The following is a 24,103-nucleotide window of genomic DNA, read 5'->3' as shown; positions in this document are numbered from 1 at the left end:
ACCTGCACGGTCTTTGGGAGGCAAGGGACAAGCCCCAGGCAAGATACATAAGACACTGAAATACTCTATGAGTTTTCCTATTACACACAGACTGTGTATGCAGAATTACACAAGCTAGGCTGGAGGGTGCTACACCCTGCCCCACAACCACCCTTGCCAGGGCAGCCCTTGGTGGAGCTGAGCCAACACACATGGCCGCATCCTTCCATGTGGGGCTAAACGTCCCATGGGGGAGAGCCTGGTAGTGGACAGCGGGAACACAGCTGGGCCTTTCCCCACGCAGAGGGCTTGTGTGCCACCAAACAGCCCCATCACAATGGGGGCACCTTGAGCTGCTGCAGGAGACAAAACATGGCTGCGGTAAGGGCTGTGTGCTGGCGGGCAAGGAGTTTGGCACCCAGATCCGGGCAGCCTTGCCTACAAAGCTGCTGGTGAACAGCCTGCACGAGTTGGTGGTAGGTGCCCACCACGTCCACGAGTGCAGCCCCGAGCTCCGGCTGCCGCTGCCTGCACCGCTGGCAGTGCGTCACCTGGAAGCAGGCCACTGCCAGCTGAACCAGGTGGTCGAACGTCACCCTCAGTGCACCCTGCAGCTCTTTGAGGGGCTGCTCTGTTTTCAGGAGCTCCTGGCAACTGGACAGCAGGCCCCGGGAGGCTAAGCCAAGGGCACCCTTGCTCTCAGCACCCTGCTCTGCACATTGATCTTGCAGGTGGGTTGCCTGGTTCCCAGAGAGCTTCCCCACCACCTCCTGAAGCTCTGTGGTGTAGGCTAGGAAGCAGGAGAAATCTGCAGGGCTCATCCGCGCTTGGTCCTTCAGCTGGCTGAGGGTGTGGACGTGAGGGTCCCACCATGCCATGTCCCTAGCAATGGCGACTGGGTAACTGCTCGCGAGGGTCCCAGGAAGACTGCAGCTGCTGGATGGTGGGGTGGTGAGGGGCCCCAGAAACGTGCTGCACATGGGGATGGTGGTTTCATGTTCCCCCTTCTCATCAGGCATGTGGAAGCAGCTGATATAGGGCAGCTGACAGCTGCACTTGTCCATCCCAAGCTGTGGTGGAGAGGTCTTCATCGTGGAAAATCCCAAGGACCTGGCCATGATGGGCTCAGGAGGGGTCTGCTCATCCTTCCTGTGGTTAAAGCAGAGGAAGGAGTGTTTTGGAGCCCCATGTTCTCCTGCTCTCTTCCCCAGCGAGGGCAAGGGAATTGGGCCTGAAGAGCTGGAAAACCTTGGAGATGGAGTCAGAGAAGGGTCTTTCCCCACCTCAGTAGCCTGTTCTTTGGGAAGAGGAGTCTCAACAGGCTGCAGCTGTTTGTGAGCCACATTTCCTTCATCTTTTCTGGGCTCTCCTTCACTCAGCCCCTGGCTGCTTACCAACTCTTTCTCGAAGGGTGGCCCAGCTGGGGATGGTTGCATCTCCCTTCTGACAGCATCAGCCCCCAGACATCCACTGGTCTTCTGAGAGGCCAAAACCCTTTCCTGAGATGGGTTGGGTGATGTGAGCTCTGTCCTCAGCCCAAATGAGAGCCAGGAGAGGCGAGTTATAACCCCTGAAGTGCTGCTGCAATCTGTTAAGAGCTGGGCTGCATCTGGAAAACCAACATGATTTTTATTGTGCACTTCCCATAAGGCCTCCTTGTTTATCCCTTGTCTGCTTTTTGCCTGTGACGAGGCACCATCACTGCTGTTTTCAGCACAGCTGCCACCATTACCTTTCCTTTCTTCACAGGGAGCCGGGACAGGCTCTTCACACACTGCTTGCCTCCCAGCAGCTGGGAGCAGTCCCTGGTCCTGGGCCACCTCATGGGGAGAGGCCATGCTGGGCCCATGAGCTGATGGTGGCAGTGTGTGTTCGTCAGCAGGGCAGGTCACCTCTTGGCCCAGGAATGAGGGTGCATCACCAGCCTTCTGCTGGGCTGCTGTTGCCTCACCCACCTCCTCCGGTGCCACTCGGGCCAGCCAGTTTTTGGTGGCCACCCAGCTCTTCTCACTCAGCCAACCACTATTTGTCTTCATGGAGGAACATTCCTGGGCAGCTCTGCTTTGTCCCTCAGGAAGGGGCACTGCTTCCTCCAGGGACAGGAAAGGTGGATGTACAGCATGTGCAGGTTGGAGGCCACTGTCCACATGTGTGGCAAGGCCTGCACTCTCCTCCCGGTGCCGGTCACCCTGCAAGTGAACAGCTAAAATGCAGGAAACCACTGAGTCAGTCACTGATTTTGTTTCCATGGTGTCAGGCTCCATTTCCATGAGGTTGGAAGATGGGTTTGCGCCAGCAGTGTCACCCTGGGCCTGGGTGGCAGCAGGAAGTCCTAGCTCTGCATCCTCCTTGATGTTCTCTGTGGAGGGCGGAGCAGGGGGCTGAGCAAGGAGTGTGTAGGGTGGTGACCAAGAGCAACAGCTCTGCAGAGAGCCTGGCAAAACCAAGGGGAAAGTGACCTGCGAGGTGTGATCAGTGTTCAAGAAAGATCTCCTCTTCCTTAGGCTCTTGGTGAGTGTCAGCTCCTTCTCCCTTCTGTGTTTCTCCCTTGCTGTCTGCCTTGTCATCAGGTTTTCCCCCAAGCTGTAACACTTTGGTTTCTTTAGGATGCAAGAGGAGTTGTCTGTACCCTCCCAGGATGTCATGTTGTAGCCTGCTGGCAAGAAAAAAACCCATGCAAGTCAGGAAATAACCCCGGGCAGCTGCATATCCATGCATCTATGCAGTGGGCCAAAAAGTGCTTACCACAGTGGGTCCTGTAACTGCAGACATAAACGTTTGGCAGCAAAGCCTGGCTCCCAAGTGCCAAAGGAAACTGTCTTTTATGTTACGATCAAGCGCGTACTTGGAGTCAGCTATGTCAAGAAAACTAAAGAGTCTGGGCCTGTGGCTACAAAGACTGAAGTCCAGAATTAGCAATGAAGGGCTCTGGATAATCTCACCACTTGCTAACTGGAGACACTTGATCTGCAGTATGGCTGTAATTCTCAAGTTAAATTTGGTGATATTGGCATCAGCTGCAGAAAGCACTGCCTACAGCTGTAGATTTATTAACACTGAATAGAAACATTATCAGAAATTCACAGCCTCAATATTTAGATGATAAAAATTGCCAAATATTATAATTTTGTGCCTGAACACAGTATTGTTACTGTGCATGAATACAAAAGCCAAAATTGTTCTAACTACACAAATTGAATTCTTCAGAAATTCAGTTAATGTTGAAAGAGCTGATTATTTCAGAAAAAAAGTATCCTCTCCTTTCTAAGAAAGCACAGCTACCAGGGAGCTGCTCAGCCACAGGACTCCTTGACCTAGTTACATTATGTGCCCTTGACCCAAAAATTACTTTTGGTCTTGGGGGTGCATGGAACAATAATGTTTTACAGCTTTTAGCTCTCCTCAGCTTGAAGGAAGATAGCAGAGTGAAGGTACTGCCTGCCAGTAGGAACATGTGCCATAAAGCTCCCTCTCAGTGCAAGGACACACATCTTTCCCGTGTTCTGTTTCTGGGACTCATCACTCTCTTCGTCACAGAAGATTCAGCCTACATAGAAGGATGCACATAACTTACTCATGCACCACATTGGCTTCAGGATCAGGCGGAGCCATACATCGGTACAGTGGAATTCCTGCAGAAACCTGGGAACTCTCCACAACGGCAAACACATTTGAAAACTGACTTTTTCTGGGATCCACTGCTTGGATGTGATGACAGATCTCCCTGCAAAGCTGCAGCTCTGACCTATGTGCACATCCACTGTATTTCTGCTGGAGTGGCTTATGAACAATGGGTACTCAAAGGTCCTTCAAAAATCTCGGGAAACTATGAAGAACTGAAAGATGATCCCTCCAGGAAGACAGACACAGGAAACAGGCAACACCCCAGCCCAGGGGTAGAAGGAAGGTGACCTGCAACAAGTGGGTGAGGGTTTACCTGCCAGGGTGTCCAGAGGGCTGAGCCTGTCTGCTGCATCATAGAACTCCTCCTCAGAGCTGGTGTCACCAAAGCCTGGGGGTGGCTCCAAAATGAGGTCACTCGACTCTGCTGTCAGCTCTGCTCCACATGGTGCCTCTTCCTGGGCAGACCCATCTTTCCAAGGACTTCTCTGAGGGCTGTGACTGGTGTGGCTCCTCTCCACGCTGCCTGCAGGCGATATGCTGTAGCACAGGCTGTAATAGCCCATGGTGTTTCTCTCAGACAGATTGGTCTCCAGCACAGGCGCACCAATGTCCTCCCCTCTCTGCTCAGAGGGGCTGTCTTCACACCCAGGCTCCTCTGCACGTGGTACCTGCAAGAAACAGAAGTAGTCTCTGGTTTCTGCTCTGCTGGAGCCTCCTGCAGCACGAATGGCAAAGAAGCTCTTGTCTGAGCTGCTCATCTCCTGCACTGTTGGTGTATAGAAATGGAAGAACTCTGGCCTGGAGGAAGAGCAAGCTTCCAACTCATCTTCCTCTAGTGCATCCATAGAGTCACTGGAGCCACTTGTCTTAAACCCTCGGCTCTCAGTGTTGGCTGAATCTGAAGCCTCGGATGTGCTGTCTGTTGCATTGTCACCCCCATCGCACTGGTCACTCCCTCCAGCCTGGGGCTTTGTGCTGTCCTTCTCCAGGCTGTGGACCTCTCCCAGCTCCTCCTCGCTGCACACAGGATGGGTGTTTCTGTACGCTATAGGAGTGTCCATGCAATGCTCTGAGGAGGAATCCAGCTCCCAGGAGTCTTCAGAGTCACTGCAGGTTCGAGATTCGTACCCTGGGATTTAAACACATCTGTCAGCCTGTTCTTTGCAGTGGCAAGGAGGAACAGCCAGACAAGGGTTAGGAACTTGTCTGCACAGCAAGGACTCAAAGCCCAGAGAGTGCTGCCTTCACTTGCTCATCAGCAAACAAGATGAAGATGCAGTCTGACCTGCAGAGTCACAACCTGTCAGTGGAGGCTGGGTCCCTCCTCCCTGCTTTGCCCGGTTTTACTGCAGAGCAGTACCAGAGGGAGCTGCAGAACAGCAGTCAGTTGCCTAAAATTTCAGTCTGCAACCCCTGTGAGGCTGCAGTTATCCTGACAAGGGACAGGACAGCATGGCAAACAGATCCTCTCACTCCTGGCCAAGGGATGCCAGCAGAGGGGAAGTTGTTCAGGAGGCTGGTAAAAGAGCACAAACGCTCAGTGACAGGTTTACCATTTTGAGGACAGGCATCAGCCTTCACTTCTTGGGAGGAACTGACAATTACTGCTGCTGTTCCCCTGCCTGACGTGTCTGGGGTTGATGGAAACCTGGCCCTGCCCACACCAAGGCTGACAGGCTTAATAATTTGCAGATGCCACTGCGCACCCTTGGGCTACTGTTTTAGCATGACGCTATTCCCAGGAGGGAGTAACACCTCTAATGCTGGAGGATCCCCCCACTTTCTCCCTAGCCTTTGGCAAAAAAACGGCTGTTTTTTAAAACCTTCTTCAGCTGAGACACGGTGCAGTTGCCGTTGTTTCTCTCCCCAGGTAAATATGGAGGCATTTGCATCCACAAACAGTCTGTAATAGCCAATGATGAGGCAGACAAGATCTTTCGCACTGTTTGATTCCAGCAGCAGAGTCAGCAGCTTTTTTGGGAGGTGGGATGGGAGAGGGGAGAAAACAGTAAAAAAAGTTAGAATAGACAAATATTGCTTGTACCACAATCTGCAGGAACAAGCAGCACAGCAAAAAGACATTCCCCACCCCCTATACTGCCATCATTGCAGAGCACTGTTTTGGCATGAGGCGCAGAGAAAGAAGAGAAATTGTTTTTCTCGCATTTTGTTTCTTTGATATGTCTCACTGAAGGAGGACAGCAGGAAGAATCACTTTTCTTCAGTCATTTTGTATCCTTCCTACAAGCTTTCTCTTCTCAGCCTGTTCTAAGCCTTTTGTACTGATGACACCGTCAGCTAAATATCAGATTTTGAAAACAGATTGTGTGAATGACACCCCCCTTGTTCTCTGGCCCCAACACAGCCACACGCTGGCCATCATGAAAGCACCGCTTACCTTCAGATCCTGCAGGTAGACTTTCACCATGCTGACTTTTTCAGACTCCTCTGTAAGCTCCACCCTGCTGATGTTTGCAAACTCTGCCAGATTTGTTATGATGTTGAGCTTATTATTGATAATCTGGCTCACCCCGTACTTGGCACCCACCAGCAAGGCAACGTATGATTCTCTGTCCTGTAGCTGCAGGGGAAGAGGTTAAATCTGTAGCCGAAATCTGAGCAGGAACCCATTCACCTGTGCTGGGAAGGGACTCCTCAGCCACCCAATCTGGTACGGTACCTTTCAACACTGGACTCTTTCCAACTGGGCTGTAACCAGCTGGAAAGGGAGCCCCTTATTACTTACAGGCTGTCAGGTCCCCTGCTCCTGGCCATTCTCTTCTCTGGCTTGGGGACCGCCAGTTTCCCTGTGCCCCCAAGGCAGATGGCCCCAGAGATGCACCAGCCATCTAGCAGATCCAAAGAGGCAGCCAGCAGCAGGTTGCTGTCAGAGGTATCACCTGGCAGGCTGTGCCTGATGGACCTAGAGAGACCTACTGGAGCTGGCTACAAACTTCAGGAAGGCATTTTTGGAAGAGGTGTTAATACTTTCTGTTAGGATCAGACACTTAAAAAAGGGAATTAACCTCCATATAATTTGGCAGAAATATTTCAATTCGCACACAAGTGTAAACCTAGGCATTACCGCAACCCATCAGTAAGGTCCGCCTCTGGTACAGACCCACCTACACTGCTCAGCTCTCTGTACAAAACAGCTCATGGTCCACAGTTCAGTACAGACCCAAGTGGGGACAGGCAAAAAAATTCCAAGAAACCTCTTGTGAAGAGAGCAGTGTTCTTTTCTACAGTGAGGTTTAAGCATGGCCAATACCTTTTCAAGAGATTTTGAAACCTCCCCCAATCTCTTAAGTACTTTATGACATACAAAATAGAGACAGAGCTTCTCTGAAGAACAAGAGTCACAACTCTCAAACTGAAAAAATACGCAGTTATTCTACAGGCTGGTATGTTACTCACTTCAATGGAACTATGCTGAGTTACCCTATCAGAGTCCCTTACCCGTATTTATCATGGTGTCCCAGGGCAGGGAAAAGTGGTGTGACTGCAGCTGGCTGAAACAGCATCACCAGAGCTAATGTTACATTTTCTATGAGCATCAAAGCAAAGACAGGGAAGGAGACTCAGTAAGAGGTTGCTAGTCGCAAATCAACAATCAATTCAGAAAAATATTTAAACATTTCTGCTTTAGATAGGCTTTGCTTTGGTTTTAAGACATTTTACCCACTGGTGAAGAAAAAGGGTTAAAACTGCTTCTTGTGCCCTATTTTTGCAGGTACTGCCCAAGTACACTGCTGCAAGAGATACACAAAGCAAGGCAACACGGCAGTACACCAAAACCCAATCACATAAATAAACAGCACTCGTACCATCAGGGTGGCATTAAAGATCCTCCCATTGTACATCTTCAGGTCTCCCAGTATTTGTAGGTAGCTCAGGCGCACTTGGACTGCTGCGAGCATGTGCTTCGTTTTGCAAGAGAAGAAATACTGTTTAGAAGCACGACAGATGGATAAGGTTTACCAGTCAGCCTCTAGGCTAGAAGATGTTTGTTTCATACAGGACTTAGTAGCTGACCAGCACTCCTAGCCTGGTCTGGATAGGCAATAGATTTGTACAAGACCATCCCACCTTACTGCATTTGCCATGTGGCAATCCCACAAGCAAACTCCAACAGAATACACTATGCAGGGAAATTAGGGTGCATGTGCAGTGGAGGAAGTTACGAGAGCAAAAGATGGGAAAAGCCCCAAGGGGTCCCACAGAAAGGAGACCCACGGAAGAAAGACCTTGCCTCTTTGGCCCTGAGAGATGCTGCCGCCGTCCTGGGAGGCACCTTGAACCCAGGGGACTCACACTACCTTCTGCCGAGGGTCCAGCAGCAGCTGGTTCCGCTTCATGTGGTAGCTGATGGCCTTCTTGATATCCTTCCCTCTCATGTTTCGAAGCAAGGTTGGTGAGATGAAGTTTTCAATTCCCCAGTCCCTCCTGCCAGAAAGAGGGGAAGGGAGCAAAGGAAGTCCCAGCTGTGCTGTCCCTCAGCCGACACAGGAAAGTGCAGAAGGGCAGTGGGCCAGAGCCAGAGAAGGGCAGAGGCACCACGCCAGTCCACCAGGATGCACCAAGCCTCAGGGCACTGTAATGTGTCCAGATGGGTCATGCAGCATGACTGCCTCACTCAAACTCACTTCTATGTGCATCTGCTACTGGGTGAAGAGATGGGGGGGGAACATGCAGAATGCCCGTTTTCACATGGTTATACAAGAGACAATCTACAAACTTAGTCAGCATAATGGTCTCAATTTGTCCTTGCCACTCAGAGGATGAAGATTCTGTCTTCCCATTCACTTTACATTGGTCACAAGATTATTGCATTTTAACATCTCCAGTTCCCTAGACCCAAAAATGCAGGCCATCTGTTCTGCTGAAGCATTTATTCAGCCCAAGCATTAAATATCCAGGAACTAAGAATACTGCAGTTATCTGTAGTTGCTTTTCACTCTCCGCTAACGGTACATGGTTAAGTAAGTCTGGCTGTATGCAAGGAATCAGTGGTGCTTGCACAGGCTGGAAGAGGCTCAATGTGCAGTTACCACACAAATGTCTGTTATTTAATGACTAGTTCATCATAAGTTCTTAAAGTACTGCTGTTCTTGAGGTCAAGTGCAGGCTAACAGCACTGACATGAAGCACAGCACACCTGCTCCTTGTGAAAGCATTTTTTGGTATTTTTTTTCCAGATCCCATAACTTTACAGGACCTATCACTCATACTGAAATGAGGTATTTCTCATATAGGTCTGGTGGATTAAGAGATGTAAAGTACTGGCTGTGCAAAGTTGATGATTAACCCCTCTCTCAACTACTGCATGCCAATCTTAGTATACTGGCAGAGGCAGCCTGGGTAATCATAACTATGAGAGAGATCTGCAATTTTATGTCCCTGCTCTAGCTACAGATCAGCACCTCCCTCTGCTTAGGGACATACCCAGATGTTATACTGTCCATATTATTCAAGCAGCAGGTTAAGGACAAGGAGGCTCGTGAAGCCACCTTGCCCTAAAATAACTGGCACATCTAAGAGACTGCAGTCTCTTTGGGTCAGACAGTCTTCTATCTAGAGCTAAACAGTGGGCAAACATAGAGCTTACGCCACTTTTAGTTGGCTCCTTCTTCTGCCAGGCTTAATCACAACATAACACAGAAATTTGGGAACTTACTTAATGTATTTCAGGGATACTTTATGTGGCTGAGCACAAGCATAGATCCTCTCTTGTATGTGCAGAGCAGCCAGACGTAATGCCACACTGCACTTCATTTCCACAGCAAATCTTTCCTGAAGCACATCACTGCAGCTCTGGAACAAACAGAGCTGAGTTAGCATGATGATGGGAGCTCAAGAGGTAGTCAGGATAAGACCTCTGATATGACTACAGTGCGTCAAATAAAGGGAGCCACCCAGCTTATTTAAATCTCATTCTGTTAAAAAGCCAAGCATGTAAGCTGATTTAAGAATTTAAGGCAAATTGAATCCAGATGCTCTGCTCTTAAGTGCTCTACATTGCACATTCACATAACTGGCCTGAAGTATGCTGTGGTTTAAAGCAGAAATGAGAACTGGGTGAGAAGAGATTCTGAAGCATGGAATGCTTCGATTTTACCTGCAGGTAGAGATATTCAAAAGTGATTGGGTCTTCCTGCAGGAGGTCTAAGGGATCCTTTGGGACAAAGCAAACTCTGAAGAGGCACCGGTAATCCTGAGATTCTCTTTTTTGGACCACCTGCAACAGACAAACAGCATTATGCCACAACTACTGCTCTAGTCCCTTCCTTCATAAGTGCATAGTAAGCCTCTGGCCTATATGAACTCACAGAAATCATTTAAAGCTACCAGTGAGTGGGATGGCTGCAGATCAGCCATTGTCCTTAATAAATACAAGGAGACATTGCTAGTGTTCATAATTTTATCTTTGATTCTTCTTCTGGTTCTTGCTTCTCCCTGTGGTAGCTTGGAAGTCCTCTGACAGCAAAACTTCATTAAATATCCATTGATCTCATATACTTGCAGTATGATCAGGGCAGAGGCTTCAAGGCCATATGACAATGACAGAGGAAGGGGCAAGCTTCTCTGCTTTTAAGTTCAGTCACAAGATAGAGCAGCCCTAAATGGACACTTGGATCACCATCATAATGTCCATACAATGTTAAGACCCCTGGGTTAACATTAACATATTCTATTCTGGGCAAATCCCATACAGGCTCGCCAACTGAAACAAAGCAGAAATTCTCAGGCACGTGTGCTCAGTGGTTGGACAGTGTTAGCTACTGAACCTCTCTGCAATAGAGTGGATCACCAACCAACAGAGCCAACAGCATGGAAGTGAGACTCCCAAGCAGGCACATTCTCACAAATTAGGTTAGCCCAGAATGACTAACGGAGCCACAGAATCACTAACAGAGCTAACCTCATGATTGCAGGACACAAACTTTTGATTTAGGATTTAATCAAAGCAGCACCTGACTACCTGGGGAACTGTAAACATCTAGGTATGCAGCTATTTTAAGGCTGTCTCAAATAGCCCTCTGCAGACAGGCCTATCTGACAGGTGGCACAAAACATGCTCATCCCTGATTGCTCTACAAGGTCCAAGCAATACCAGCCCATGGGTATTGCTCTCTGGGCTCTCTAAACGGAGTCAGATGCTTCTGAAAGCACCATTTCTCCAGGAGCTCTGGTTAATGAAGTGGTAACACATGCAACAGAGAGAAGAGGACAGCAGCTCTGGAGACGGGACCAAGCTCCCTCCCTCTTGTAACACCTGCAGAGCTGAGCGCTCTCCACACCTCACTGGCCACAATTCACCGGTGCTGGTGCCCACCCAGCATGGCTGTGAGGGCACGCAAGGGGCTCTCCTCACCTGCTCGATGAGCTCCTCCTCATGCAGCAGGTGGATCTTTGCAACATTGTACTGCTCCTCCAGAGCGAGGGCAAAGTGCGCGATGCTCCGGATGGAGAGCTTCTCCTTCAGGGTGAGAACAATGTCCTGGGAAGGGAAGGCACAGAGATGGCCAAACAGAATTTGGGCACAGTTGCTTAGCACTGCTAGCACACCACATGAATGTGGATGATACTAGCCTGCTGCTGGCAGCTATGTGGGATAGTACTGAAAGGGCAGTGGCCAGACACAAAATTCTCTGCAGCCAAGAACGTGCTTGGTGCTGCAACACAGAGTGTAATTTTTAGTGCTGGCTCACAGGAAACCAGTGCCTATTTGATGTACTGCCTTTCCCTCTTCACAGACAGCTTCTGAACACATTGACCTAGACAAACCATGAAGTCTCAAGGTTAGAGAAAACCTGCAAGTTCATCAGAAGCAGAGGTGTGGGAGATAGCAACCTCGCTGGGACACGAAGCACAAGCTTGGCAGTTCACTGCTGTGCTATCCCAGCTGGATGTCTAAGCAACGTAAGAATATGCCAGCCAGGCAGTCGGAAGGATGGTGGTCAGAGCCACTCACATCCACTGGTGCCAGCCAGTTGGTACAGAAGGGAGACAAGGGAACTGCAGGGGAAGCACAGGAAGCACAGATAAAGGGAGGACAACGCATTTCAGTGGATCACGAGGATAAGACAGGGAAGCTGCTGCTTGCTGTGGTAAGAGTGCAGTAAGATGCGAACTTCAATAGGCATCAAATCCATATCCTAGAGCTGCGTGTCCTGGGCTGCTTCATGCTGAAAGTTTTGGCCTTACAGTTTTTAGTTTGGTGGTGTTGAGCACTTTGTCACCCTTGATCCAAATGTTTGCTGTTAACCATTCTAGCTTTCTAGAACTCTATGACACTTTTTGAAGAAACTACAAAGAACTGGTGAAAAACACTTCTGTCCACCAATAAACAAGAATTTGAGAGCATATTGTAAAAATCTTACCAAATTTGACTGAAACTGGTATTTCAGTCTTATGGAGAATCCTGCTGGAATACTAAGTGTCATGGAATTAACTAGGTTTATTTTTGGCAAACAGAAAACATTACAGAAGGCTTGACTGAGTACAAATTGAAAACGAACTCCTTTGACTCCCTCAAGCCTCTTGAGGCAAGCATAAATGTTTGACTCATCTCAGTTTTAAGCAAGGATCTCTGAAACAGCAGAGGAATTTCTGAAAAAAACTAATTTTGGAAGCATTGTACCCATTTGAGTGTTTCTGTGAGGACACTGGTAAAAGCCGCACTCCAATGCCAGGAAGGAAAAACTTGTTCCAGGTCGGAGGTGAGCAACTCAAGTCAAACATGAAGATCTGATCCATCTTTTAGAAATTAATCCCTTGCAGGTGGGTATTCAAATCTCTTTACAACCCATCTCACCTTTCCTTACTAACTCCATGCTTTATTTCACTATTTTCTTTTTCTCTGCCCTGCAAGTCACAAGACTTGCAGAGACTTATGTGCATGAGAGACCACAACAGTTTTGTGAACTTTGGATGAACCAGACAATAAACTCTTTTTTTTTTTTTTTTTTTTTACAAAGCTTTCAGTTTTAGAAATAAAATCTCCTCGCTTTTCCCCTTAATATTCTTTCAGCCTGTTAACTCCAGAATGTCTCTTCATCGTGCATTTTTGCCACTGCACTGCTGCAGGACACCATATATCCCCTAAAGAAATTACGGCTTCCAATCACTGTGCACAGGCAAATTTTATTAACTCTAATATAAACAGTGATCAACTCTAAAGATCAGGCTAGAAAAACTTGAAGTTTGTAAGCCTAGTCTAAACATAGCAATTATGGAAAGTGCTAGATAATGGCTCTGGAGAGCAGCACCTTGTATTTTGAAGAGAACTTGTCTTTAATGCCTCCAAGCACAAGCGATACTAGGGAGGTGGTACCGCTTTTCCATCTCAAGGGCTTAATCAGTTTTCATGTCTCCACAGGGAAACATTTTCCCCAGTGCAGAAATGAGGCTGGAACATGGACAGGCACTTCAAGTAACAACTGCCACAACTGCACTTGCTGAGTTCGCATGGTATGCAGGCCTGGACTCCACTGTCCAGGTCCCAAGCCAGGAGACTCGTTCTCCCTCTCAGGCATGCATGTCGTCACTGCTATATTAAACAACCTCCTTTATGTTCTGCCACATGTTTCCAAGGAAAGCAACATTTGTGCAGAGAGCTGCTGATTTGCCAGTCCCCCACCAACCTCTCCTCTTGATCAACCTCAATCACACTTCACAAAGCTGTAGTGGTCTCATAGCCATGTTCCTGCAAGTTCTGTGAAAATCAGTTGTTGAGAAGAAAACTGAGCTGAACCAAAGCAACACCTCCTCTGCAGGAAGGGCATGAACAATCCAGCATGCTCAGCATCAGCTGGCAATCCAGTTCCCACTAGGTGGCCAATACAACCAAAATGTTGCAAGTTCCACTGCATGGCACCTTCACTACTAGATTGAATTCAGGTGGTGCTTGGACAACCAAGCATCATTACCTTCACAGTAGTGCTTGTCTCAAACCTGAAAGCCTTCGTCTGTCCATTTTCCAAGTACACCTTGAGAACGTTGGGCATACAAAGAAGAGAATTCCCCTGCACAACAAAAGCAACAGCACTAAGTCCTTGGACATTAAGCTTCCGGGCACCAGGCTGCTCTGCCTGACACAGCACATCCTGGTGCAAATGAAAATCTTTCTCTGCTTTTGCAATCCTCTTCTGTGGCACCAAGCTTTATTCCCCAATTATGCTTCTGGCACAGAACAAGAGAAAGACAGAATAACAAATGCCTTTATTATAAAACTCCAGCCAGTGCAATAGCTGCATGTGGCCCAGATATGCCCACTATCCAGTTCCCACGTGGCACAGGAAGACCTGGCAGATACTGAAATCAGAGACCCATCCTCCCTGCTCATTACCAGAAATGCAGCGATGTCTGCCAGAAAAGACATCTTCCCATTGCTGGGCACCAGGCAGCACTAACTCCCAGACTTACCCTTTCCCACAGCAGCCTTGACTTCACCTCAAGAGCTACCCAAACCCTCCAGGCTACCATGACTAGATCTCGCACACCATAGGAAGGCTACAGGATTCAGCTAAACATGCAATAGTACTTTTATTGAGCATTCTCCAAACATTTGTAACTCTGGGGCTTCCCAAACAGGAGGTGATGTCACCGGTTTTCTGAGATAGGTCTCAAATACATTAGACAAGGCAATGACTCCCATAGCAAAAGCACCTCCATTGGGTGCTCTGAGAAGGGTCTGGGAACTTGGCCTCTGTCCTTCTGGGGCTGTCTAGAGCTGCACCTTTCAGCCTTCCACTTTACTCCTGTAGCAGGGCTCATTTGCACCTTCCTTCTTGTTTTCAGCTTTCTTCTTGCTGTTGTTCAGTGCTAAGAAGGTTTACTTCTCCACCCCTCAACTTCCCATTCAGCGTGTCTGTCTTACGTTCTTGGACCAGCATGTTCTTCCAATCTTAAAGAGCTTATCTACTTGTCATGACAGACTCAAGGTTGAATATGGCACTTCTAAGGATCTCTCCCATGTTTAATTTGCTGTGCAACACCTTACAGATCTCACAACCTTGGTAACCTTGGGTCCTCCAGGCCCAAACACCCTGGAAGTACTACCAGAATAAACATTTCTGAATCTTGTTCCTCCCCTCCCTGTTTGGTGGGATTCAAGCTGCCCACAGTCATCACTGAGAAAAAAAAAAAAAAGAGTGAACACTGCCACTACTCCTGAGCCCAAGCTTTAACTCCTTTGTGCTAAGAAGCACAAACCCATCACATCTTTGACAGGCTTTGGGTTCTCCATCAGTTTCAGAAAAGTGACGCTGGTTTACACCAACTGCACATTTTCTCTGGTAGCTCTCACAGCCACAGTTATCATACGAATGGGGCTTTGTACAGCCAGCACACAGCAGAACTTTAAATCTATATAGAAATTTATATACAAATTAAGTATCATCACTCTCCTGGTCAGACTGAATTAGCTGGCTAGAACACCCAGATGGGATTTCTCTCCTTCTGTGCAGGCTCTAATAGACTCCTATGAATTAATTCTGCTATGGCTTAAGCAGCTGTACCCCTCCTGTTTTGTCTGGTGCAAAGTTGATTTACTCCATGTTACAGCTAGGCCCACAGCTTCTAATAATACACTGACTGATGCTGACCTGAGGATCTCGAGGGACCTGTCTCTTGCATATCATTCAGTCAATATGGAAATACACAATAAGTTCACAACAGAAAATGGAGGCTGGGTAGCATTGAGGCTTACTAACAATTTATGTTCCCAAACTGGAGTTTCAGGTTTCAACTGCAGAAGGCAGCCTCTGGGCTCCTTCCAGTTGCCACAAAGATCATTTAGCAACGCTCCATTAAGACGACAATAGTAGTGTATTTGCTGAAACAGGAGGCTTTGCAGTTTTTCAGGGCCATAATGCACATTTTGGCTGTCTTAATACAGCAGTCCGCTGAAAAGAGAGCACTTCTAAAACACTCAAGCAGAGTAGCTGCTGTCTAGGGTGAATAGTGCTTTTCCAGAAAGAAGTCATAGATACGCAACAAATTTATTTAGTCTTCCTTTGTGCTAATATTTTAGTGCTCAAAGCAAGGTCCATACCCAACTTGTGAAAAGGCAAGCTCAAACCAGTGGGACCCCAACACCAGAGTGAATTTCTCTTACCTTTATGTTCTCATTAAATGAATGGCAAACTATGTATTGATTGTGACCCTCCTCTGCACTCGCAATGATTCACTTAGCTCAGACAGAGGTGTTGGAGGAAGCGCAGACTACAGCGTGCCCTCCGGAAGCACCTTCTTCACACCTCTCAAGACCTACCTTGCAATCAGCAAGTCAATGGCACAGATCTGAGACCTCCATACGCTGCAACACCAGTGCCTAGCCTCTGGCTGAAACAGCTCCATGGAAGCTCCCAAGCAGATACTAGTGTGAACCTCCAGCTCTAAGAAAAAGCAGAGACTGCTGGCATTTTCAGGTCTGGCTGTATCCCACAACCAGCCTTGCCCAAGGCCTCTCAGTCATCTCTGCCTGGGACAACTTCCAGAGCACATCCGCCTATTCCTGTTCCCTGCCTTGTGAGCTCTGTGGCCTGTGTGTCACATCTCCCAACGACATGAGGACTCCAATATCTGGCTTCTCTGTCAGAAAGCGTGGCCCAGCTGCTGTAATGCTAAGGCAGGATCCCAGACAGACGTGTCATTAAGGTCAGAGGGATGTGAACATAGCCCTTGGTAGAGCAGAGATGAGCCTTGCAGCAGCTCCAGCACATCTGGCAGTATCCCTGGCAGGAAAGAAAGGATCCCATAATCTAGAGACTTACTGGCAAATGGGACAGGAGTCACAACTGACCCTCTCTTGGTCTGGAGAGCAGGCCAGAGAAGGTGAAGGAGTCCCGACATGCCTGGAGTCAGGCACAGATGCCAAAGCATTTGCATTGTGCCTGTCTAATAGGCTGGTGACATCCATGGCATCTCTGGCTGCACCTCTTCCCTGGTGCAGGGGAAAGAGGAGGAAACACCTGCCTCAGAGCAGGCACTGCCTGAGCTGTGTCAGGAGAGCTCCCTACAACCAGAGATGTTCTCTTTTAAGGCAGTCAACATGAAAAGGGCCTAGTGGCTGGTTCATGATCATCACAAAGTGCAAAGAAGCAAGAGTTGGTCAGACCTGAACAACTCAACAGGACTAATGAGCAAGGGACACGAGTTGAGGATTTTTGACCGCTGAAATTTTTCATTCCAAAGGGAAAAAAGAAAACAACAGACTTAAAGACTCCCAACTGACCCCAGTCCATCCCAACCACATTGAGCTTAGTAAGTTACAGAGAAAGAAAAGGGAAACATTTAAGAGCTCTTCGCACTTCAGAGAAACTGCATGTGTTCTAACTGCTTGTCCTTTTCTGCTACAGGCAGACCCACATCTACCCAGCTCATTTGTTATCAGTGCTAGAAACCCTGTGATAAATTTGCAGCATTCCTCCAGCGAGCCGTGATCTTGTTCCAGATGAGAACAGACTGGCTTAGCTTACAGGTGGTCTGTTGTGGAGGCAGCTGTGAATGCTCTGTGGAAACCCTCTGCAAGGATATGAAACACAAGTGTCACCCTACCAGCTAGAGAATATATGTCAAATTTAACAGCAAAGCAAAGTCACCAGTACCACACTCTTCAAACACAATGCTACCTGAACACTGCTGAAGGCCAGGAAAAGATGCCCCAGCTACTTTGGCAGCAAATAAACCTGGCGTGGACAGCAGGATTCACCTCTCACCTTTAGGGTTAGGATTTGTCATGCCCAAACTTCAGTCTAGGCTTAATATGGAGAGATTACATCTCATCCCACATCTGTGTAGTGCTGGTTTAAAGTTTACCTGACGGTGAAAGGACAAAAGTAGTACATTTTCCGTTAGTCTAAGTAAGCAAATCAAAGGTAAAACCCGCTGGAGATGACAGTGCTTCCCCACGATCACCAGTAAGCCTGGGAAACAAGTTGGGATGAGATGCCTGGATGCATATCCAGGGCAGACAAGCACAGTGAAGGTGCAGTCACTCTGCAGGCCCTGGCTGCGCTAACCCAGCCCAACATCTGTCTGCAGGAGAGACCCATTTCTTCCCAGCACGCAGTGCCCGGTCTGGCTGCAGCCATGCCCCACTGACCTGTGTGTGTCCATTCACCATCACTTCCTCTGCGAACCGTACTTTCACGGGGTTTGTTTTTAGCCTTGCTCTCTTCTCTGCAGTAAGAAATGATGACTTAGGCCCGCCCTGAAAAAATAACAGCACTCTGTTGGCAGCTTTGTCTGTTGCAGTTACACATGAGAGGCAGATGCCCACAGTGCAGGCAGGGGTGAGATCACAGCACTTAAAGGAACAGTGCTGCCAGGAGCTTCCCAGTCTCCAGCTTGCTACAGGCCTTTTTGACATTTGCTGCTTTCTGAACCCAAATCCAGCTGCCCAACAAGCAGACACACATGCAACATGTGCTGTACACACTCCCCATTTCACTGGATGTCAACCAGTTACTGTGTTTAGGCATCTCCCCAACTCCTGCAATGAAGCCAGGATCCTGCAGAACAACTGTTAATCTATCAACAGCTGGCTTGCAAGAAGGGCCACACCGTACCATACACCAACATGTGCAGAGCGCCTTGCAGGGACAGACAAACCCCCCTGCCAGTGTACCACAAGAACACAGCATGTATGCAGGACTTCCCAGCTCGGCTGGAGTTTTGAGAGCATACTCTCATATTGCAAATGTTTAAGAAAATTGCCCAAGGCTAAAAAAGCCAAATTGACTTCATTGCACTGTTGTCACATAACCATGCTTTCACCGTGATGGGGGCCTACCAAGCTCACAAGACACCACATGAGCCTAGGAACCACTGAGTTCTTGTGCCCGAATATCCTACTCTTGTAAAGCATGATATTCCCTAAGAAGAACAGAGGCAGTATCCTCAGTATCCTCCCAGACAGCTTAGAGGTAGAGCTGTTCCTACGCTCTTGCCAGAGGTGCAGCTGCCTCCCAACCTGCCCCATCTTGCCCCAAGGCCATATGGCAAGGATGGAGGCAGGCAGGAGTCTCCCTCCATGAACAGTAAGCCCTTCCAGAGTCTGCCGGGCTGTATGGAGCATCATGCCCCACAGCTGCCTTGAGGAGGGCCGAGGCCTCCCACGTCCCTTCTAGTCCAGCCAGAGCAGCCCCGGCAGAGGGTCTGGTATCCATGGATGGGAGGTGTTACCTCTCGGCTCTAAGCACAGCTGCCTTCAGAGTGGGGCCAGAGCCAACCCCAAACCCAAGATCAGCCTTGGCTGTATTTGGAGGTGTCCTTAAAGTGACCTGCAAAGGAAAAAACAAAAATGGGTTCGTGCCCCATTTGCTTCTCAACAATGCATGAAGGCCTGTGAAGGGTATTCCAAATCCCATGAAGGGTTTTCCGAATCCTTTTCTCTCTGAAAAGTCATTGCATTCTCCCTCTTTTGGCAGGCATTCAGGTCTTGCATAACTAACTCTCATTTTCTGGATCTCCAGAGCCAGGTCAAGCACTAGCAAGACTGACAGCCAGTGTACTAGGCAGGGGAGATTGGATTAATAAAAGAGGGAAACCATTGTTCAGTGGGTCTGCTTGAGGTTTTTCTGGTTACTATGGCTTTGTGCACATCCGTTGAATGCCAACACCTGGGAAACTTTGGGCAGGACAAATACAGAAGGTACATCTCCTTAATGTACCTTCACTGAATGGCCAAGAAACCTCATGACCTTAAGCCTCAGAGCTCCAGTAACTCTTCTGAAGGAATCATCATTCTTCTTTCTAAGACTAAATCAAAACAAAAAATCCTCCAAACAAAGAAAAAACACTGCCAAAATGCTTTCCGGGGTGGGGCAGGGGGGAAGTCTCCCTCAGGCCACTTTCATACATCACAAGAAGCCAAAAAGCACACAAACCAAATTTTGTCCTTGCTTTGCAGCTCAGCTTTTACACAAATTGAAATTCACGTGGATAAACACCTCATGTCGGCCATAAACGCCTTCTGGGGAATTTTACACTACAGGAATGGACAATCAGCACCGAAGTCTCATACTATAACCTTGCTTCTATTCGCAAAGGATGATCCACACCCAGAGGTCCCAGCCCTTAACCAGACAGAGCCTGAAGAAAAAGGGATACATTTTTCCAGCACTCAAGAGCTTCCAAGGAACACCCAGGTCAGATGTTGAGCCTCCAACCTCAGCACCTGCCTTTCATGGCCTGCCTTTTGCAGCCCAGACAGCCCCCACACACGCAGAGCACTCCAGGCTGCTCTTGGTGGGCTGGCCACAGCTTGCTGAGACCTGCCTGCATCCCAGCCACTGTGGCTTCCTGGCCTCTGCGGAGCCCACTGGGCCCTCAGAGCTTCTGATGGAGCCTCCAGCTCCAGGGAGCATGGGCTCAAGCCATCCAGCAAGCCTCTCTGTTAGGCAGGCTCTGCCAGCTGCCCTGGCCTGGCACCCAGGGGAGCTGCGAGGAGTTACACCGATTCTCCCCAAAACCTCCTCAAAGGGGGCGTGCATGAAAGCAGAGGACCCTCACAGCTCCCTCATGGTTTTGGTCGGGCCCTTGTGTCCGGCGTGCCAGCCCAGCCACCCCACCTTCCCTGCAGGCCACACTGCTGGCCACGGCCATCTGGGGCAGTGCTGCTGGGAGTGTCGAGAGTGCTGAAGAAAGGCCATTTACCGACGTGCAGCGCAGGACGGTTAGGAGGAGCTCGTCACCGGCCTCCCTGTAACAGAGACACACAGTTAGCCAGGGTCAGCAGCTGCCTGTGCCCTCCTCCCCAGTGCCATGGCTGCCGGCGCCATGAGGCCTTTGGCCCCTCCGTCCTCACTGTGAGGCAAGGCTTTCAGACAGACAGGGCGCATCCTACCACCCACAGAGGAGGAACGTGGGGGAACCCCACTCTCCTGGGCTGTGGGGCCCTCTGCCCACAGGGTGGACTTGTCCCCACAGGGCAGACCCCTGCCGAGCGCAACAGCCCCGGAGGGGCGAAGTACTCCTCTGCAGCGTGTGCAGCGTGTCTGGCCTCGCAAAGCCGCACACCTTTGCAACCCTTGGTGAGACCCAGTCCCCACAGCACCTCTCCTCTCCGCCCTCTGCCACCTTGTCCCCGCAGGCCATGTGGGACCACACCTGATGATGTCAGCTGCTCGTTCGACAGACACATCATCCACCGCCGTAGAGTTTATCACGAGGAGCTGGTCACCCGGCTGCAGTTTCCCTTCAGCGGTGCTCCCTGCGGGCAACCGGCGCTCTGTTAGTCATGACAGCACCGTGCCGCCAGCCTTCCTCCCACTGAGGATGCTCGCCATGAGCCCATCTTCCCACCCAGCACCCACCTGCCTCCGTAACTGCCTCTGGATGGCAAAATAAAAAGGGGCCAAAGGACGCTGGGCCCTGATGCCAGCTGGTGTACTACTGCCTGTGTCCATGCTGCCTGGCCCGGGTCCTCTGGCCCCACAAGCTGCCCCTGCACCACAGAAAATAGCTCTTGTGCATGTCTTTTCCCTTACCGCAGCCCACCATGCAGCCTCGGACACTGCCTGCCCTGGATACAGTAGGAGGGCTTGCAGGCCCTTGGGAAGCCAGGACTGGGGGGTAGCAGCACTGCCTCACTCTTTGTCCACCCGTGAGCCCTGGGCAGCTGCCGCAGCACAGTGCTGCCTCTCTGCGGGGTCCACACCTTGGCCTGGCCCCGTGGGCTATGTCTGACCACATACAGCACGCAGGCCAGGGCTTGGCGCTCCCGGCGTGCTGCCATCCAGACCAAGGTGCTGCAGCAGTCCCTGGGAGATGACGGCTGGGTTCCCAGAACGGTGACTCCCCTCTGCAACCCGGGAAAGCATGGATGAGGTCTCCTTAACCAGAAGACTGTCTGCTGGGAGGACTCACAACAATGGAAGAAGATGGTTTCTGAGCTTTGCTTTCCAGGAGAGTAGCAGCCACAGGATCCAAGGGGCTAAGGAGCAGGTGGACCTCTGGTCTGAGGAGGAGGAGCGTGAATGCAGCCCCCAGCTCCACCATGGCTAGTCTGGTGGCCAAGGCACACTGCTGAACTCCTCTGCCAGACAGGTTTGCCCACGCACCCACCACCTGTCCCTCAGGGAAACCCCAGCACCAAGTAGCATACATGCGTGAAAGACAAAACACAAAGACAATAATTTGGAATTGAACAAGGGACTTTTTAGCTGTGGGCTTACACAGTGACAGACAGGACTTAAAAGGACAGGTTTCTTTGTGCCTCAGTTTTAATACAATGTTGATTTGTTCCAACTAGGAAAAAAGAAAAGCCCAACAGAAAACCTCCTTCCCTACTTCTTAGGCCCCAAGCATCTCAGTGAATTTAGCCATGTTTCCCATGGGAAGGGACATGAAGAGAAAATCTCACTCAAATGCACTGTAAAAGGACAGAGACCATACTGTAGTGCCTTTATGCTAAACAACACACAAGCGCAAGCACTTGGACAGGCCATTCCCCCAGGCAGACTGGGGATGCCACAGCCCACATGGGTAGCCAGAAGCAGAGACCAGGCCAGCCCAACAGCCACCCTCCCCACAACACCTATCTGCCCAGCTCGGGCATAGTCTTTCTCTGGCTGTCATACTCACACCAACAGATAAAAGCAGGCATTTTTGTGCACCCATTAAAAAAATAAAAGGTAAATAAAAAACAGATTCAGTTTTTTATTCAAAAGCCCCAGGCCACCTTAAAAGCACAGTTATATCCCTCCCTTTTATAACCGTAAGAGCTGATCTGCTTGACATAAGCATAATTTTGCCTGGGCTGCCTGTCACTAGCAGTGATCCTCTCCGCATTACAGGGCTGTAAGCCCAGAGACCATTTTCAGCAACAGATCACTGGGGCCACTGCAGAATAAGAACTCTAAGATTAGATTAAATTCTGCCTTCACATTCCAGATAAAACACCAGAAAGAACTTTGCTTTGAATCAGCTCTTTGCATCCCTGAAGACCAGCTGTGTCCAAGTGCAGGTGAAGGATTAGTGGTGAAGCTGCCATTGGCTTACATTTCTTCCATGCCATCAGAATCAGGTAGATGTCCAAGCACTCTGCACACCACAGGCACACAGGCTTTTGCCCTCAGTATTCAAGGATCACATGCCAACCAGAGGTAAACACATAAATACCTGGCAGGATCTTACCACTAAGGCCACCTAGGAGAGTTCAGGCTTCTCACACCTGTGATTGTACAGCGAAGGAAACGGTGCTTACCTGCAGTGACAGATGCAATTGTAAGAGGAAGGTCTGGACAAATCTCAAAGCCGTAGTGATGGAGGACCAAATCTTTGTATACTGTGACAGTAAGTTTGACACGGCTGGCAGGCTGGCCGCTGCCATCACTGGTGCTGTCTGTCACAGACACTCTGCCCCTGTGAGACATGAAGCAGGTGATTAATTAAGACATAGCCAGAAGATACTTTATCGAGCGGGTATATATCCACATACATACACATACCCCCACTTTCCGTGGGCTGGTGCAGCCAGCCCTCTGGTGCACAGAGAAGCCAGCACTTCTCTGGGAACCCATGGGTGCCTCTGCACTGTGCAGGCCAGCAGTGATCCCCCGGGCTCCACAAAAAGCTGAAGACATCAGACCAGTGGCACCAGCTGGTTGTAACCACAACTCTTTCAGCCACCCCAGCCCAGTGGTCACAGGGAAGGAGAACTCCAGGTGTGCCCCACAGCAAGGCTCTGACCTCCACAGATCACACCAACAGCCTTACCCAGAAAGGCAGCGAGAGAATTTACAGCTCTTTGCTTCTGCCAGCCCGGCTTAAATTTTGATTCACAGACCTTAGGAAAGTAAAGCAGCTGTGGGCCAGCATCCCTTGTAAATGCAACCCAGTCTTGCCCTAAAAACATGGGCCAATGGCAAGACACAGAGAGAAGTACAACCCCGTCTTCAAGAAAAGCACATTTTGCATGGAGCTGTGCTGTACTTCTGCAGATATGGCTCACAAAACCATGTGGTGAATGGGTGAAAGCAGGAACATCTGTCCCTGGCAACCAAGTGGGATGCTTAAAAACACTGTTTTTTCTAGGAACTACTTGTATGCATATTTCCCAAGAACAACTGAAACAATAAGTAAGATCTGCAACATGTGACTGCCCCTGTTAGTCAGGAGCAAGCTTGTGCTGTCTCTGGTCAAAGGTGAGCAACAGACAGTCATTTCGCAAAAAACATGTTTACCTGGGTGCACCATCTCGAGAGCGATGAAGCCATTTTGCTACCATTTGCTCTATTCTACATGCTTTGCGCGTCTGGATTAAGTTAGTCTCCAAATCTTCCATTTACCTGAAAGTGACAGAAATCACAGGAAAACAGAATGATAAAAAGATCGAGGAAATCTTCTAGACACAGTTCAGAGTTACCAGCACCAATTCACAACTCTTTTATAATAAAGAGATCCACTGTCACCTTGGGAAGACCACGTGCTTTAAGAGAGGATGTTAATATCTATAACACTTACTATGATTCTTCCTGCCCATCCAGTC

General features: G+C 49.3%; 1 protein-coding gene across 1 annotated transcript; it reads right to left on the bottom strand.

Annotated features, from left to right (window-relative positions):
* Positions 1 to 311: 311 nt before the first annotated feature.
* On the bottom strand, positions 312 to 23,899 carry FRMPD1 (FERM and PDZ domain containing 1). The gene is made up of 15 exons (XM_086480027.1): positions 23,799 to 23,899; positions 22,820 to 22,977; positions 20,722 to 20,824; positions 20,269 to 20,314; positions 17,714 to 17,821; positions 13,536 to 13,631; positions 10,979 to 11,104; positions 9,722 to 9,841; positions 9,281 to 9,417; positions 7,923 to 8,049; positions 7,431 to 7,526; positions 6,002 to 6,184; positions 5,427 to 5,574; positions 3,917 to 4,732; positions 312 to 2,632 (listed from the first exon to the last, which is right to left on the bottom strand). The coding sequence occupies exons 1-15, from the start codon at positions 23,897 to 23,899 to the stop codon at positions 312 to 314; spliced, it is 4,686 nt and encodes a 1,561-aa protein (XP_086336153.1).
* Positions 23,900 to 24,103: the final 204 nt, after the last annotated feature.

This window comes from Leptosomus discolor, chromosome Z (genome assembly GCF_034619465.1).
Source record: "Leptosomus discolor isolate bLepDis1 chromosome Z, bLepDis1.hap2, whole genome shotgun sequence".
Classification (NCBI taxonomy): Eukaryota; Metazoa; Chordata; class Aves; order Leptosomiformes; family Leptosomidae; genus Leptosomus; species Leptosomus discolor.
This window is presented reverse-complemented; position numbering and strand designations above follow the sequence as displayed.